The sequence below is a fragment of the Lepisosteus oculatus genome, chromosome 7 (genome assembly GCF_040954835.1).
Source record: "Lepisosteus oculatus isolate fLepOcu1 chromosome 7, fLepOcu1.hap2, whole genome shotgun sequence".
NCBI lineage: Eukaryota > Metazoa > Chordata > Actinopteri > Semionotiformes > Lepisosteidae > Lepisosteus > Lepisosteus oculatus.
This window is the reverse complement of record NC_090702.1, coordinates 14,110,200-14,128,333: the sequence shown is the minus strand read 5'-3', so window position 1 is coordinate 14,128,333 and position 18,134 is coordinate 14,110,200. Positions and strand designations below refer to the sequence as shown.

The window sequence follows — 18,134 nt, the reverse complement described above, 5'->3', positions numbered from 1 at the left end:
CTTAGTTTTTCCCAGGAGGTCTCCCATTCAGGTACTGACCAGGCTCATACCTGCTTAGCTTCAGTGGGTTGCCAGTTGTGAGTTGCAGGGTGATATGGGTGCTGGCTGCTGGCTAAAACAAAGCTTTAGCGTGTGAAGAGAAAACAGGACATCTTCAGTATTTTATTAATAATTACAGTAAGTTTATTAAGTTAGTTTTTCAGTTATATCACATGAAGCTGCATCAGCAAAAAAATGAAAGTGAACATTGAGCAGAATTGTAAAATAAAGCCAAGCATGTCTTACCTTCTGGAGTTGTATAATAGTACAAATCTCACATGTGCACTTACTAAGTCCTCTCTAAACTTTTGATACATAATTCTCAAATTTATTTATTTCCATATGCAAACACACACTTCCCCAAGATACTGTACTTTCATTAGTCTAACGTATTCTGAGTATGTAATTTTTCTGTAGTGGGAAAAATTGAATATACTGTAATAAGTATATTTATCCATCTTTAAAATATTGGAACTAGATTCCTAAAGTATTAGATACCAACTCCAGAGAATTTATTTTCTAAGCATGATAGTCACAATTTCTTGCAAAACATACAGTATACAGGATTTTTACTTCAGTCATGTTAACATCATATTTTTGTTTCATACCTGTACACCTAACCCTTTTAACATAAATAGTAAAATCAAATGTACACTTTAAGCAGCAATGTTAAACTGAACCACTTCAACTAGGTCTTCTATTTGTACACTATTCTGGACTGTCAGAAAAACAGCAATACACAAGGACAGTAATATAAACAAGGCAAAAATGAAACTTGTGCAAATCAATGCGTTTCAACTTATCCGTTTCAGGATGTACGTCTACAGTGGTTTACTGTAAACTACAGTGGTTTATGTAAACATTGTTCTAATAAATGGGCCTCCCAGATAAATAAAAAACATTTTAAACTTTTCAGACTTTACTTTTATTAGCTGCATTGGAAAGTGATGTTGATGTCCAGAATAATTTACTCAGATGTCAAATACTTCTGTATTTACAGAAGATAGTTTGTTGATGTAGCTGTCTAGAAGGGAAATGGCATATTTTGCACAAATAAGAACAGAATATGTATATAGTGTCATTTTGTATCAACTACTTTCTGGTAAGTAGCTAATGAAATACTAAAATAAGGTCCGATATGCACACAGTATTGCATTGGATTTTTTACAGTATGCCCAATGTATTTAGCAAACAATGGAGCCAAAACAACTCAGCTTCCAATGGTCAGAAGTTAATAAACAATACAGTTGATAACCACAATATTCACTTAAGCAAAAATAAGTTACTTCAACCTAAAAAATACGCATCTTTTACATTTTCAGTTTTTTATTTTTGAGGAGTCAAAAAGGAGTCTGCCTTCCTCTACAGCTGTTTAGGTTTCTTTAAGTCCATCTAAACCCCCCATCTAACACTGACATCTGTCAACAGCAAAAGGAGTTGAAGGATTTTTAGATTTTCAATATTATCTGTTGTATTTGTTCTTAGTTTGTGATAAAATTGAATATTGCAGGGGAGACATTTGTTAAACCAATTGGCTAAGCCTTTTCTAGCCATTACTCTGTTAATTGGGAACTATGTCATCATGTTCTTGATAATTTTGCAGCTTGTTGTGGTCCCAGCTTTAGTTTTAATGTAAACATCATCCCCCCCAACCCTTCTGGCAAAACAAAAATGAGACAGCAGCTCATACAGACCACCTATTATAAACAAATACTCTAGAACTTTACAGGTCCCATGGATCCCAAAACCATTTTTGCTCAATTATTAAGTTTTTGAGCACTTATGACTCTAAGCATTATTATATTTCTGATAAGCATCACAATTCTATGTCTTCTACAGTGGCTGAAGCTATGAAGAATTCATTAGTAATGTAAAGCTGAAATATTTTTAAATGGTGGCAGTTAAACTAGACTGAACACAGGCACTGTTGAAAGTTTGGAAACCCAAGGCAAACATATTTACTGCATAACAAAGTCTGCCGTAACAGGTTATGGGTTTGGGATTTACTTACAGTACTTGTGTACTGTACACCTGTTGTGGTGATTTCTGTCAAACAAAACCTAGAAACGAACATGATTACATCAAAACTGAAAACTCCTAAATTAACCTTTTGTGTCGAGGTCCTGAAAAGTGTCAAAACAGATGCAACAAACACCAGAGTCTTGCCCCTCACGCTTTGCATCAAGAGAGCTATTAAACATCATCTAATATAAAGCAAAAGAAGCTGAACTTAACTGAGAACATTGGCTCTCTATCAAGTTAAATGAGAAACTGCATTGACAAAAATGCATTAAAAGTCAAGGATATGTTTTTTTAACCAAATTACTGGTATTTTAAAGTCACAATAGAAACATCCACATACTACTTAATTTCCTGTGACTGTGATGATGTTGCCACTGTTAGAAATAAGAATTTACTGAAATAAAATAAATCAACTCTGAATCTCATTTAAAATATTAAGTAGAGGAGAATGAACATCAGACAGGCTCTGAAGCAAAGCCAATTACAACTCCCATATGCTGCTATACACAGTGAATTAACATTATCACTCACTCTGCATTGACAGAATGAAGATTCCTACTGTTTTCCAGTGGAGAACATGCCTATAAATGACTGCACATCGCATTCTGCAATTGGATTCTGATCACTGCACATTTCAACAAGTAATGAGGTAAAGGCAGGAAACTATAAGTAAAACAGTCAACATCTTGATATACAAAAACCCAAATTACCCATAAGAATAAAGAACCAAAATTGGACCCACTGTTTGGAACTGTAGAATAGTACTAGGGGAATGAATTAACAGAATTTACAAGAAGTTAGGATAATGAGAAACAGTATCTAGTGTGTTTTTGGGTAATTACAAGTATTGTGTGATATGCATCAATATTAAGATAAAACAGTAGAATGCTTATGATAGATAATTTGGAAAACTACACTAAGAATTTCTTTGTATGACAGAAGGAATACATTACTGCAGTATAAAGGATAAATCATGAGCTTTTGCTTCAGGCGTTTACAGTAGCAATGACAGACAGTCTATTTTCAGTGAATACAAAATAATGTTCCCTTGCTTGCATGTCTCTTGTCTAGGGTGTATGTTTTGTGAAAGATCATTATTACAGCGGATGAAATTAACTATAAGCATGTTTCTCATAAGATGAGGATACTTAGCTTGATCCGAGATGTATGTGGCTTATTTTGAGAAGTACTGGCTTCTCTGTGAATGACTTGTTGTATTAACTGGTTCAAAGCTTCATAAGTTTATTTTAATATAATATTTGTTATTTCTTAGTTTCCCCTATACGCTAACAGTGGATTTATGTGTTTTGTTTTAAATAAGCTGATTTCACATGAGTGATAAAAATATAATAACCAAGTAAAAGAATTATCAACAGAATTAGCTGCTCTTAGGAGATTCTATCAACAGAACTGAAAGTTCCATTGGCTGTGGTGAAACATGTAATGGATTAATTTCACATTGTGCTTGAATAAAAAAAAAAAAGTTAAGCAAACTCCTTTTTTTGCTTGAAGTATGCATCAAATCGACACTGGGCATAATCCTGAAATACAAAATAAATATTAGGACACTGAAATGATTATTGAACCGATACATAAAACTGACAAAAATGCACTGAAAAAAACTCACACAGGACCAATTGTTCCAGACATCAAGTAACCTACAGTACTAGCATGCTTTTGGACTGTGGAAGGGAACCAGAGCACAGACAGCACCCCAGGTCAGAATTGAACCCAGGGCCCCAGCACTGTGAAGCAGCAATGCTAACCACTGCACCACCGTGCTGCCCCTACAATGATGTATGTTTTGGTTAAGTTGTCCAGTTTTTACTTTCTTGTTCATATGCTGAAATTTCTTTTCTTCTCTCATCAGTCCTAGATGTCCGTTTGTTTTAGTGCAGCGGGTGTAATCCTGCTGGCGCTGGCTCAAGTCACCTGTGGTTACTGGACAAACGTAAATACCTGTGCCTCAAATTACACACCTTACCAAACAAGGAAAATTCCACTAACATATTGTACTTACCATATACCCGAACTCTATTGTGGATAATTTAGCCTGTACAATGGACCACAATCCCCAGAGGAAGTGAGATGCCAATGCAAATCTATAAAATAAAATAAAAATAATATTCTTATGGTTGCATCAAGGTTTGGGCCTAAGGCATTAAGATAAATCAGGTTTTGACTTTTCAAATGCTCAAAGGTTAAGTTAAAAGGTTAAAAATGCTTTGTTTTTCCATGAGTTTTCAAAGTCCTGAGAAATATATGTAACAAATACATCTGATGTAATGAAGTGTTTGAACTATAATAAATATCTCTTGGCGAGAGCACATTTTTAAAGAAAGGGATAAAACATTTTCAGAACAGAGATTCTGTTCATACCGGTTCGTTTCCATAATCATCTCCTCCTCAATTTTTGATTGGTCTTCCTGTGAAGAATTTCCTGCATTTCCATTGCTCTCGGACAAGTAATGACGGATAAAATGAAGCTACAAAACAGAATCATGACATAGTAATACAATTCAGAATTAGTCCTTCAAAAGCATGTTTTTTATGAAGTACTAATTCATAATAATAATAATAATAATAATAATAATAATAATAATAATAATAATGCTGATGAAGTAGGTCCTCTATTTAACAGTTATGATGCTACACTTTCTCACTGGTCCTGCGTTTGTAATGCAACTTGGATACATCTAAACTCTGTTCCTCTGCATCTGAACAAAACACTATAAAATTTGCTCTGGAAAAACACGGCTGCACTCCAAGATTCTATGATGGATGTAAGTTTCATTTAAATATCAATACTGGACAGGACGCAGTGGTGCCGTGGGGGAGGACGCAGAGGTACCCAAGGAAGAAGCAACATGGTGTTTAGCTAAGGTGGATACTGTAGCTAAATCTATTTCTGTGGAAAATAGAGTCAGAGTTATCATTTAGCCTGATAAGCTATTTATAGAACAGCAATTATTGCCTTTGAATGATAACACATTTTTAGGTGAGAATTTTTGAAAGACAATTTTTCCCCAAATGTAGTCTCCCGAAATTTGCTTCATGATTACCACTGAAGTCCCTATTCCAAGCAAAACAGTGTCCCAGAGAACACAGGGGTCACCAGCCTAGCCATGTTAAACTCAAGAAACCGCTCCAATTTGGCTTGAAACTGCATCTGAAAGAGCAAGGTATTGAAATGCTAGCAGGGTGGGGCCTAATAGTAATAACCTGATAGCAGGGTGAAAGTGATGTGACACGTGTAGCACCTCCGCATTGTGCAACGAAGGAAAAAGGCTTGAGAGGCAAAGACAGTCACTTCTGGCGTAATATTTTTGTCTAGCTAAGGAAAGTAAATTCTTAAGACTCAGGTATTACAGTATATACAGTACATACCAGAAATCTGCCGCACCCAAGCCAGACACACAATTACTTAAAGCTGTAGATATTTGAGATTTCGCACTTGTCTCCTTTGATTATGATCCATTAAATATAACATTCTTGATAGTATTTATATTTGCCTCCAAAATACCAGACTCAGAGATTTCCAGCAAGTACTTGAACATGAAAAACAAAACAGGTTTGAAGTTCCTAGCCAAATAAAATCAAACAAAAATGTATTTTGCCTGCAGTATTAGTTTACAAATGTCAAAATCTCACTACTTTTTCACAACCACGAAGAAATCTGAAAAATCCTTTACAACACCCCTAAGCCCTTTGTTTTGTTTTCTGCAAAAGAGGAGGCAGCTACATAGAAATACTTAGTGGCCATTTTCCAAACATCTTGGCATTTCAAACAAGACTCCTGTATCGTGGCATCTATTGTTGTTCTTTTCAACCAAACTATCTGTTTAATACAAATATCAGTAATAGGCGCTGAACATCAGGTGTCAAAGAGAAATAAAGGTCTTGAATAGAAAAGGGTTAGACAGTAGCTGGTAAGCAATAATGAAGACAACTACAGCAACAGAAATTATACCCTTTAAAAGATACCACCACCCCTCCCCTAGAAGGCCTTGGTCCAATCTTATTCACATACACAACCTCCCTGAGAGAAAGAAAACCATGTTCCTACTCTATCAAAACTGGCAAGGCATCCCCTTTGGATGCAATAAACCCCTCCTTCAAGGTCTGCCAGCAAGGAGGACATTAAGCATGATAGTATAGAACAGGACAGACTGAATGCCAGCATCTCTGTCGTCTCCTCACTTCTGCATAGGTGTCTCTGTGGGGCAGTTGCTGTGCTATAATCCAGTAAAAACTCAGCAGAGACACCCCAGTTGAGCGAACGGGGCAAGATTCTGCTTGAAAATTAATTGTCAATGCCAATGGAAGTGAGTGATTTCAATGTGTCAAATTTGAAACTCTTTTTCAATAAACCATTGACCAAATGTCATCACATTCAGTGGCCTCTAGCAGATCCACGATGCATATACTGTACATACACCAGAACGTGTCCTCCAGATCTGACACTCTGGTGTCTATTACACAGTTTGGACACCCGTCTAATAGTTGACAATGTAACCTTGAAGCCCAAACTTTAACATTAATCACTAGAGGACACAATTCAGGAAAGAGCTGATCAGATCTGATTTTAATCTGATTTTTAGTGTTATCGATAGTAAAATAAAAAGTTTTCATAATATAAGTGCATTTTTGAGTGAAGTCACTTACTTGCTGCTGTCTGTTTGGATAGTTTTCTAGATTCGCCTTGAAAAAAGGCCACTGGTTATAGGTGTAGTCAAATGCCCATTCACAGAAATGATTTCCAATATCAAAACCCCTAAAAAAAAAAAAAACAGTGACAGATTTGTTGTAGATAAAAGGTAAAAAATAAGGATGTTATACGTTTACGCTTACAATGTAGTAGATACAGTATAAGAACTTCTGCATGAAAGAGTACATTTATACAAGACAAAAGCTTTTTTCCTTCTAGTACAGTACAGAAAAGAACAGTGAACCATGAAAATATTTTTGAGCCAGTTTATCTCAATATCTTATGAGTGAAATGTTATAATCAATGTTAAAAGCATTCTGTTCACCTGTAATTGTAGCTGCTGTATTCAAAATCTATGAGCATCAATTTTTCTTTTGAAGAGGGATCTCTATCTTCCAACATGAGAATGTTGCCTAGAACAACAAAAAAAGAAAGATCACACCAAAATGGTTATGTAGTGAAGGCATTTCTGTTAACAAGAGAAAAACGGATGAATGAGTGAGTGTTGGATTGACTGGTCTGGCTTGTGGTGTATAAGGGCTCCCAGGACTGTTCCTTAAAACCCAGATCCCAATTGATTAGACAGCTAGGACAAGCATACTTTCAATATAATGCAACATCATATGACGTACACAAATGTGCAAAACAAATATGTAAGATGAGAAATAGAGCCAGTTATTACATATGATTGAATCACATGGAAACAATATTGCTATTGCAGGGATCAACTTGAAACCAGTTAGAATTGAGCACCTTTGCTGTTCTTTTTAAAGGTGTTTTGTTGATTTTTAAATTGCTCACATTAAAATATGAGCTCTAATTTATTAAACCTAGAATGTGAAGCTATCCACATACTTTAATTTCTTCTAGGGAGTGTAAGAGAGTTTGTCAAAACAAAAGGGATTGAATCCTACAAATACACTATGCAAAACTCAATTGAACAACTGAACAAACTGAAGCCCATTGAATTCACAAGTTATTTATATTCACTAAACAATTGTTACTAATTAATTGACAATACCTTTAATTTGCAAAGTACACAAATTTTCAAGAATACTTCTAATAAATCAATTACCAATAAAAGAATTAGTCAGTCTCCATGATGTAAGGGTTTACAAATTTAACCATTTTAATGAGTGGCAAACTCTGGGTATACTGACATTTTTTCCAGTTACCCTCTTTTTGCATTCTACAACAGGGACTCAAATATTTAAGTATTTTGCATAATTGTAAACCATACTGTAAATTGGTTCTATCTGGAAATACACATTCTGGGTTTCAGAAAATATTAATTATTGATAACGCGTATCTAGCTTAGCTTTATACAGAGCTTGTTTATCATCAAAAACTAACACACAGATTACTGCTGAAATAAAGTACTAAAACACAGGACTGCTACAGGATGCTATAACAATCACATACAGAAAAAGGTAAAAGAAATTAGATACAACATCCTGTGCCATTTTACTTTCTTACCTTCTTGCACATCATTATGACAGAAAACTACTGGAGAGGGTGTTGATTCGAGAAGTTTCCTATGGTGGCAGAACAAAAAAAAATATCAGCAGCATAACAAAGGCAGAATTTAGTGTAAGTAACAATACAGCAATACAGATTATTACTTAATAATTTTCACATCTGATTTCAGTGTTTTTACACAATACATTATGCTTTTTTTGTATCTCTTAAACATTCACCAAAAAATTAGATCTTGTTGAGTCAAGTGGCGATAATTCAGCCATGTCTCTATAATGGCTTCCAGGACTGCAAATGATGCAGCAGAACTTTAATTTACAGCATGTTCAAAAAGGACACTGGTAATCCTATATACAGCAAAACACATTTACTAAAAACAGTCATTATTCTTCCTCTTCATAGAAAAACATAATCACAAAGCTGACAGTTTTCTGCACCAATCTGCACTTAAAAACCTACAAATTTAATAGATAATGGCGTAATTATAATTCCTATCACACAAGCTCCTGGGTACTCCTTTCTTTCATAAACACTTCTTGTTTCATAAAGAATTCTGATTTAGCTTGAATGCTTTCACACAAAAACAAAATGTCAAAAAAAGGAACAATCAGTTATCACAATGTTTGAGCTGTCAGCCTCTTTGAAGTTCTTAACACCTCCCTTTCCAGAATAACACCCCATCTTCCTATCAACCCCTGAGCACATTCTTTTATTCTTTCACATGGCTTTTTTTCCCTCTTCTCTTTGCATTCACTGTTTCTGTGTCATTAAGAAATACCACACCAAGGAACATAATGGTTTATTCATTTATTTTTCAAGAACAGCATGTTGAAACTTTCCTTAACTGAAATACAGGACATTTACATTATATCTGTGACATGTGAATGATTTAGGCTATGAGGTAATGAACAGAAAAACAAGAAGATTTAGTTACTAAGCGTTGAAAACACCTAAATAATGCACAGTCAGAATCAGATAATTTAAACAATTCTGCAATTCTGGTCCTCCAATGCTACAATGCCTTCAGCTTTTGATTCTAGTCACACTCTAAATGTCAAAAACACATCAAACTGTTAATTAATTTCTATAAGTAACACATTTTCCAAGCACTAATTGACTTCTCAGGGCTATGCTTAAAACCAGCAAAATTGTTGCTTTTCGGAGTCATGGCTTCTGACCCCTTATTTAGACAATTTAGTTTAAAAAATAATATGACCTTATGTTTAATGTGAAGTCAAGAGCTTACACTAAAGCTCTAGAGACTTTAAGTATTGTGGCCCTGATTTAAATGTCTGTTTGCTAACAAGCAGCAAAGACGCCAAAAATCAGAAGATATTAATGAAGACACTTCACTATCAATGCACAAAACTTTCCAGGAGTATTTGGAGATCTAAGAATCTAATCTAAGTCCGCAATTCCTTCTGATTTTTTAAACTCTCCAACCCTTAAGATAAAGGCAAGGTAGTTGGTTTTTAAGGTGTGGAACGTTTATAATGTAAATCATGTAAAATAGAGCTACTATGTAGACTGAAAACAAAACAACATGCTAAATGGAACTCTCAGACTGCTTGATATTACCTGGTGTGGTGTTATGTACTGTACATGTATTAACCAAGACCTTTAAATTAATTTCACTCTGGCACATATTAGTTAGGATTTAGGGAGAATCTAATGAAAGTGAGTCATCATTTCTTAAGCAAATACTGGGGACTAAGTCATTAAGGGAATACAATATACTGTATTTTTTCCCCACAAAATGTAAAATGAAACGCCTGTTGACAGGTATTTTCTTACTTGTAAGAGGAAATGAAAGTGAAATGCTATGAAATATTTTCCTCAATTACCTCCCCAGAGTAATGCAAATCACTGAGCTTTACATTTCACATGAAATCTCCAAATCTAGAAGCAAGAATCCCAATGCTTCAGACTTCTGAAAAAAATAATGTGTGGCTTCTCATGGGCCTTAAGGAAATCCCACTATTCTCCCTGTATCTGCCACACTCACCTGAGGCTCTTCAGCTCTTCAGGCAGGTTATAGTTCATCAACCTGTTGAACTTTTTCACATGAGCCTCTCTTGTGAACTTCAGTTTCAAAATTTGCTGCATGTACCTTAGAAAGTCAAAGCACATTAAACAGGTTAAAATGTTTTCATGGCAAGCTGTTATTTTAAAAACAAACATTTCCCAACTTCAGGGAGTAACACAAATGCTGCAGCTGGATTTCTTGGGTTTTTCTGGGAAGGGGTTTCTTCAATTCAGGTATGAACAACTAGGTGGATGGTTAAGAGTGCAATACCAGCGCAATCACTCTCCAGAAGAACAAAGTTGTGAAAATATGTGCTCATTAAAGGCAGTAACAAAGCAAATTAAAATAGTAATAGGTTTATTCCTTGCTGAAAAGAGAAGAAAGAAAACAACGTTTTGGCTGTGGAGCCTTCTTCGGGTGTAAACGATAGCTTACACCTGAAAAACTGTCTTTTCAACTTGGAATAAACCTATTATTTGTTCCACTGCAGCCTATGCATGCTGACGCAGATACCCACCTGAACTAAATTAAAACAGTTACAGAAGACATAACATAACTGTAATTTTCTGAGAAACAATTTGCACACGAAGCTGCAACTCCCAATACTTTCATATAGTACTTTATAGTACTTTATAGTACTGTTATTTATGAGTGACCACTTCAATACAACTTCAATTACCAACTCAATCAAAAAAATAAAACCTTATATAACATGATACTTCTAATTGCTCCAAAGAGGCATTAACGTTAAGGGCCTTGATCAGGGACCCAATGGAGTAGGATTCCTCTACCGGCCACGGGATGCTCTTTCAGACTTGGAAAATCATGTTTGAGCACATTGTTATTGCAATAATACAATATAAAATCTAATTAGAAATTAAACCGGACAAGATACACAGTTCTGTTTTATATAGCCATGGAAGTTGAATAAGTATGCACTGTTTCCAAAACAATTTAGACAACTGTGTTCAAGCTACCCTCTACAGACCTCATGTATCTCTCCACAGACATGCCAGTTAATAATGTACTGACAAATGGGAGAAAGATACTGTAACAAGCTGTATTGTAATTAGTAATTTGTAAATTGTAATTGTAATAGTTTGAATTATTTATGGGTTTAATTCTTTAATTCTTTGTTTTCCCAAATCCCACCAAACTAGTAATACAAGCATATACCCAGATGACAGGAGCTCTGGAAAAGAGGTAAATAATAACCAAGACTAGCCATTTAATAATTTATTTGTAAATGGGGAAAAAAAACATTTAATCAAGTAGCAGTTCAATTAAAGAGCTTACAAATCTAAGCAACCAAGTGCTAAGACGTAACAAAAACATGAAAACACAAGGATACTACACAGCAAGTGTCTCAAGATGTAGCAGAACCATGATTTACAATTAGTTAGCATTTTAATGACATTTTTGACACTGCATCTTTTAGTATCTGCTAGCACACTGAACTACACTGAAAAGCGTTTGTGAAATAAGAAGATTGTATATCTTACCTTTCAATTGTCCCAAAGAGCCATTTGGGCTCCTTGTTGAAAGGCATGCTCATACCATGAAAGCGAGACATTTTCACTGCAATCTCTGCAGAGATATCAGGAATGCGCAATTGTTCGGTCAGCAGCCGATTACTCTGGAAAGGCAGTAAACCCAGTGCTAAAAAAGTCACACAAAACATGTTCCACTGGGCTGTGCACAGCATGTTCCTAAACAATTTAGGAAGGGTGGCAGTGACCACATGCAAAAGGGGATTTTACAGAGTGGGGGTACTTTTAGGGTAACAGGGTAGCCAGCAGCCATGTCACCCTGCAGCTCAAAACTGACAACCCACCCAACCTAAGCTGCCAGTCTGGCCAGTACCTGGACGGGATACCTCCTGGGAAAAACTAAGGTTGCTGCTGGAAGGTGTTAGTGGGGCTACTAGGGGGCGCCCACCCTGCGATCTGTGTGGGTCCTAACATGGACACAACAGGGCGTTTCCTGAAGGAAGGGGTATAACACCAGCATCCTGGCCAAATTTCCCCTTGGCCTTTACCAATCATGGCCTCCTAATAATCCCCTTCTCTGAATTGGCTTCATTACTCTGTTCTCCTCCCCACTGACAGCTGATGTGTGGTGAGTGTTCTGGCGGACTATGGCTGCCGTCACATCATCCAGGTGGATGCTGCACATTGGTGGTGGTGGAGGAGAAGTCCGCAATACCTATGAAGCACTTTGAGTGGAGTGTGCAGAAAAGCACTATACAAGTTTAAGGAATTATTATTTTTATAGTAGTGTACAGCTTCTGAGAGTAAACGACAGACGAAACTCTTCGAGGACTATGACTCACCGGAAGGTATTGCTCTAACCGTCCTTCGGGGAAGATGCCGAAGAGTCGGGGTCCCAGTGCTCGCTCTGCCAGTATTGCGAACATAACGCTCTCCAGTACGACAGAATCCACACCCTGATGGGCAGAAGGAGAGCAGGCGTGTTAATTTCTCCTCCCCCCACAAAGAATTTAAAACACTCAAAACAATGGGGTTCCTTCATTTTATGGACTTCCTGGCAAGGTTTTTAATGGAACTAAGACTATTTTGAAAGACAAAAGCACTATAAACTAGGATACTGTGCATCTGATCATTTAATATTACAGTACAGTACGTCACTTTCTATCCTTAGGCTTTCTTGTTATGTTAAAATTGTTTGTAGGTCAAGTGGCTACTGTATTTTTATTTGAATAATTAAAGAACACTTCAGTATGTGTTGTTCAGTACATGGCTCTAGGCATGGTAACCTATTACTTATTTAGGTAACTTTGTTCTGGAATAAAAGCTTGGTAGCTTTCAAACATGAATGTAGTATGGAGGCAGGTCATGAATGACAATCACTGGCATAATGTAAGTGAAGCTAGAAACCAAAATAATTTTCTGTCAGTCATAGCAGGAATACCAAAATGACCTTTGAATTTGAATGTTTGAATGTTTAGACTTGAATTTCTGGCTACTAGATCACATGTGGAAAGCTTTGTATGCAAAAGTACTAACAGTTGAAAGAGTGGCTATTTTAAGCTATGATTAACCTTGCCACATTACCTAAAATTTCTAAATGGATGTTACCATAAACTTACAAAGCATGCAGCCACACTCTTATATAGAGCATTGCTTCCATGGAACACCATTGGGATGTACTTCTCTGTTCACTGTCAGTGGCCTAACAACCTATTACACAAGTTTCTAATTTTCAAAATGTCACTTTGTATTTGCAGACTGGGGGTATATTCTTAGGCCTGCTGCCTGTTGGACACAAAGATAGGAAAAATACATTCCCCTCACCCTTGATATGACTATTTGGGTCAGAAACATGTCATTCATACCTGTAATACTTTTTCCATTATAAATATTTGCATGTGTTCCATTTAGAATTAGCACTGTTGTAATTTTAATTTTTACAAGTACTCGCTGTGGCAATTAGATAACTAACTGCACATGGAATTAAAGATCCATTTAAATGTTGCTCCTTCTGCAGGAAAAATATATCACAATCCTAAATAGGCTCTAAAGATCTTAAAACTTATAATAAACACATTCAGGGAACTATCTTTGTTGGTTTCAGGATACAAAACAATTAACCCACTTTTTACAATTACAACTTGCATATAAGGCAAATATTTTCCTTCCAATCACATACTTCCTCAGACGTCCAAGTCCAGTGCCTATTGCTGATATTTGTGGAGCATCTTCAGGTCCTGCAGTACTGCAAAATGGATAAAGTGTGAAGCAGGGCATATCTCTGCTGCCCAATTACCACCTGGAAAAAACCTAGGAAATGTACATCTACATGTACATGTGTATGCTGTCCCTGTTCCTGTTCCAAATTAATACTGTTGTAATTCTAATTAGTGTATTTAACCATTCTAATTACAGAAATTGAAAAATGTCAATTACAGACTTTATTTTGGGTCACAAATGTGTAAAAATGACCAATTTACACATTTTTGACCCAAAATAAAGTCTGTAATCAACATTTTTCAATTTCTGTAATTGACATTGACAGGGATATTGCCTTCATAGACCCTTTGATCCACTGAATGTGAATAAATACCTTGAAAGAGAATATTTTGAACTTACAACTTAAAGTCTCCAAGATTAAGAGATCAATGAAATTATGCTTAAACAACTGTTCTATATTTTAGTAGTCCACTGCTTACTCTTTAATCACATGGGGTGTATTTTGGACTCTACCACAGAGGTATTACCATTTAGACAAACATATCTAGGCAACACAAAATGCAGTAAAAACGAACCTGCAAAATTGCTCCATATATTCTAAGCAGCACTTGACGTGGTTCATCTCCAACACTTTGTACATGGTCAGGCAGGGAGCAAAGGTACAGCAGGTTACTGAGCCCACCACTAAATAAAAGAGACAAATACAAGATGAGAAAGTTTTGTCATTACAAAATTCAAAATATATTTTCAGATAAGCACAAATAAGTCATGCCTTTTTAAACTTGCACTCTACTACATATCACTGACACAGGAAATGTTTTTTGTTCCTGTGATAAGGCTTTTTTCACAGCTGACCACCTTCTTCTTAAGAATACGAAAACAGTGGAATAAGTGTCATACAATGCGTATTAAAGTTCAGATTAGCAGTCCACATCAGACAGATCACACCAAACTGGAACAAAGGTTACAAGCCAGCATGTTGCTTTGGATGTGTCCCATGACCTTTGAGATTCTGCAAAACAATTTAGAAAATGATAAGCAGACCTGCAGTTTTCCATACACGATAAGGGTAAGCAATTGGCTGCTTAGAGTTTTGCATCTTGAAGCTGTTGGAAACAAAATGCTATTTCTGAGTAGGGTATTTCAGACCCAGGACTGAATGCAACACTGGTGATTAAGAGCTCAGCTAGAACAAAAACTAGCAGACACAGTACACCTCCATGACCAGAGCTGGTAACCACTGCTCTACAGCGCAAGTGGAGGAATGCATCAGCTGAGGAAATAATCCTGGGATAATACCCACCAAATCTTAATAAAAGCAAAGTCTATTAGAAGTGTTGGACTTTCTTTAATGTGAACGGTAAAATTTGGCCCAAAGATGCTTATACATACAGTAAAGGGCAGAGATTTGTATCCTGGTGACATCCATATATACAGTATATACTGTATATTCCTGGTGACTTGGTTCTTTGGCATTCTAGTGACTGCTCTGTACAACCTGGATCTTATCAAGCCTTGTGAGATACACTTTCATCATACACAGAAAATCAAAAAGACAGTAGTCTACTGAGCTACAGAGGTTTAGTGAAAGGTTTTAAAGGTTTAAACAGAAATATAAAAGTTAAGAGTAATACAACTCTTTACCCCAAGGCATAATACTGAGCCAGTTGACCAAGTAAAGGTTTATTCCATGCTGAAAAGATAGGAAAATAACGTTTTGGCTGTGGAGCCTTCTTCGGGGGTGAATACTGTGCCAACGGTGCAACTTTTTCTTTGCAGTCATCAATACTGTATAAAGGCGTCTTCAGTTTATGTTACCACCATCTGTCAGGGGAACATTTCTATCCACCGTTTCCTTGCTGCAAGTCACAGTTCTTTAGTTGTATTAAGGACATTGTGCTGCCACACCTGCCCTGTATCACTGCGCCATTCTCTCAGCCTTTCACCCGCTTCACATTAATAATGTTTGAAGAACTATGCAAACCCGCATGTAAATTATGCGCATGCTAAAAGGAGAATGAATAAAAATAATTAGACCTTATTTTACCTGATAACGCTAATTTGAAAATCATGTTCGGAGACGAGTTTCCAGGATCCAGACAGGTATTCTCTGCACCAGGCGTATGCCCTGACCTTCGTCATCCTGTCAACTTCTTCTGTTCGCCCATCCTTGTACGATTCCGCTTCGGAGTCGTCCTCTCCATTGCCTCCTTTAGGACTCGGAGCCTTTAAATAATCTAAACGTGCCGTTTGACATCGCGAAGAGTCTCCTGTTTTGCCCTCAAAGGCATCGGTGGCCTTGGCTGTAAGTGCAGTTCTGTTTCCGCAAGCAGTTGCAGCAGAGTTGGAAAGACCCCCATCGCTTGCACTCTCAAACAAATGATGTCCTGACTGCATTCTTCCTAAAACCTTACGGTATGAACTACTCGCTCTTGTTAAACCCTGATAATTCCAGTGTTGTGCTGACGAGTAGATGTTCTGATTAACTACGTAGGAAAGTTTTTGTACAAAATGTCGAAGACAAATCATTAATTATAATCCAAAGCAATATGAATACAATGAAGCAGTAGAAATGTTTCACTGCACTATATAAAAATTGCCCTGGGGCTTTTCAAAAAACCGTTCGCTATGTGTTGCTCAGATGCGTTTGCTACTGTCAAATACAATCACTGGTTTAAATTTTACAATTTGCTTTCTAGGTAATTGCTGATTATTATACTATTTGAATGTATCGTGACTGCGAGCTGCGACTCCTAGTCACGCCACTTTTAACCCCCGACAGCATCGGTTTTTTAACTACCTGTTTAATTTGTACCTAAACCCACGCCTGCAACACGACAATTCCCTCTAAGCTGAATCGACTTGCAAATAAAAAAACGGCGATGCTCCCTCTAGCCAATTATGAATTTCCTTCTTTCGGTACACGTTGTTGTAGTTTCATGCAATGAAGGCAGACAGCCATTGGTTAATAAAATCCAGGGAGTGGCTTTCAACAGTATCAGACGGCGCAGCCTTGCGAAGGATTATGGTACACTGAGTTTAATTACGTTTCACATCGCCATAACGTGGTGTCGTATTAGTCATCGTTCTTAAAATTAAATTAAAATAGTTGAATAATATTAATTGATTACTGATGCTCGTCTCCTGTTTCAGATACTCGGGAGATAATGGCTGATAATTCCAGTGAACATCCAGGGCTTTGAAAGTTTCTGGTTGCTATACAGGCATCCTTTAGACCAAAAACACTTATTCGGTTTTCTTGATTGTGATATGGCGGACAGGTGACCAAGGCTTTCTGTGGCTTGTACTGAATCTTTACATGTCCTCGGGTAGCATGCATGTCGTATGACTAGAATGGACCAGCAGCATTTCATGCGGTGCCTGTTTACTTACATTACTTACACTAAACAGTCCCTAATTTAGACAGATGACACAACCAGTTTCCGTTTCGCTGTTACATCTTGCAGCTTCTTACCAGCGTGATCCAGGAAATTGCTAAAAAAAAACAACAATGATCTTCAAAACTTTAGAAAAAAAAATCAGCCCTAGGAAAAAAGGGGGCTTTCAAAGATTTTCTGGCAGGTCACCAGAAACAGAAAAAAACATTCCCTCTAAAACAGAAGTGTGTCAAATCCATATTTTTAGCGGTTGACAGGACCTGCTTTATAGACCCACTTGTAACTATGAATAGTCTGAGGTTCCGATTAATATTATATCTTTTCTAACAGCATTTGTTTTGCAATGATTTTAATTCTTATTTCATTTGAATTCTAACTCCTTAAATTGGCAGAGGTAGAGTGAACAGAATAGGGAGAGGTGGGCCAGTGGGGTTTTGTGGGCGGGATTGATTTTTAACAACGAGTTCGGGAACCAATGAGATTGTGTGTCTCCGCAGCTTCATGTGTTCAATAAAGGCGCCGAAACGTGGAAGGTAAAGTTTGTTTCTCTTCAAATAATCATCATTGATTTTTTTATTATGAATGCATTCGCGAATTGTGCAGAAATCAAAATCCTGCACCACGGTTTGTGCAAGTTAAAAAAGTAAAACTGTTCGGGTAAAACAGCCTAACCTAAGCGTTAAATTCAGAGCCTAATTATTTACAGTAGAAACACGTTTCCCCCTCTGCACGCCCTGGAGGAACCGGGGAATGTG

General features: G+C 36.7%; 1 protein-coding gene across 1 annotated transcript; it reads right to left on the bottom strand.

Annotated features, from left to right (window-relative positions):
* Positions 1-158: 158 nt before the first annotated feature.
* chkb (choline kinase beta) lies at positions 159-17,809 on the bottom strand. Its single transcript, XM_006633772.3, has 11 exons — positions 16,029-17,809; positions 14,557-14,665; positions 12,604-12,717; positions 11,774-11,907; positions 10,251-10,355; positions 8,246-8,304; positions 7,095-7,182; positions 6,727-6,835; positions 4,441-4,547; positions 4,082-4,163; positions 159-3,602 (listed from the first exon to the last, which is right to left on the bottom strand). The coding sequence occupies exons 1-11, from the start codon at positions 16,508-16,510 to the stop codon at positions 3,546-3,548; spliced, it is 1,446 nt and encodes a 481-aa protein (XP_006633835.3). The 5' UTR covers positions 16,511-17,809; the 3' UTR covers positions 159-3,545.
* Between the last annotated feature and the right edge of the window lie 325 nt (positions 17,810-18,134).

What these genes read in the sequence shown, in the direction of transcription:
- chkb (XM_006633772.3), bottom strand. Translation starts at nt 16,510, where the DNA reads ATGATTTGTCTTCGACATTTTGTACAAAAACTTTCCTACGTAGTTAAT. An exon ending in TTTCAAATTAGCGTTATCAG is followed by an intron (nt 14,666 to 16,028) that starts GTAAAATAAGGT and finishes TCTTTTATTTAG; the next exon opens with TGGTGGGCTCAGTAACCTGC. An exon ending in TATATGGAGCAATTTTGCAG is followed by an intron (nt 12,718 to 14,556) that starts GTTCGTTTTTAC and finishes TCTGCCCATCAG; the next exon opens with GGTGTGGATTCTGTCGTACT.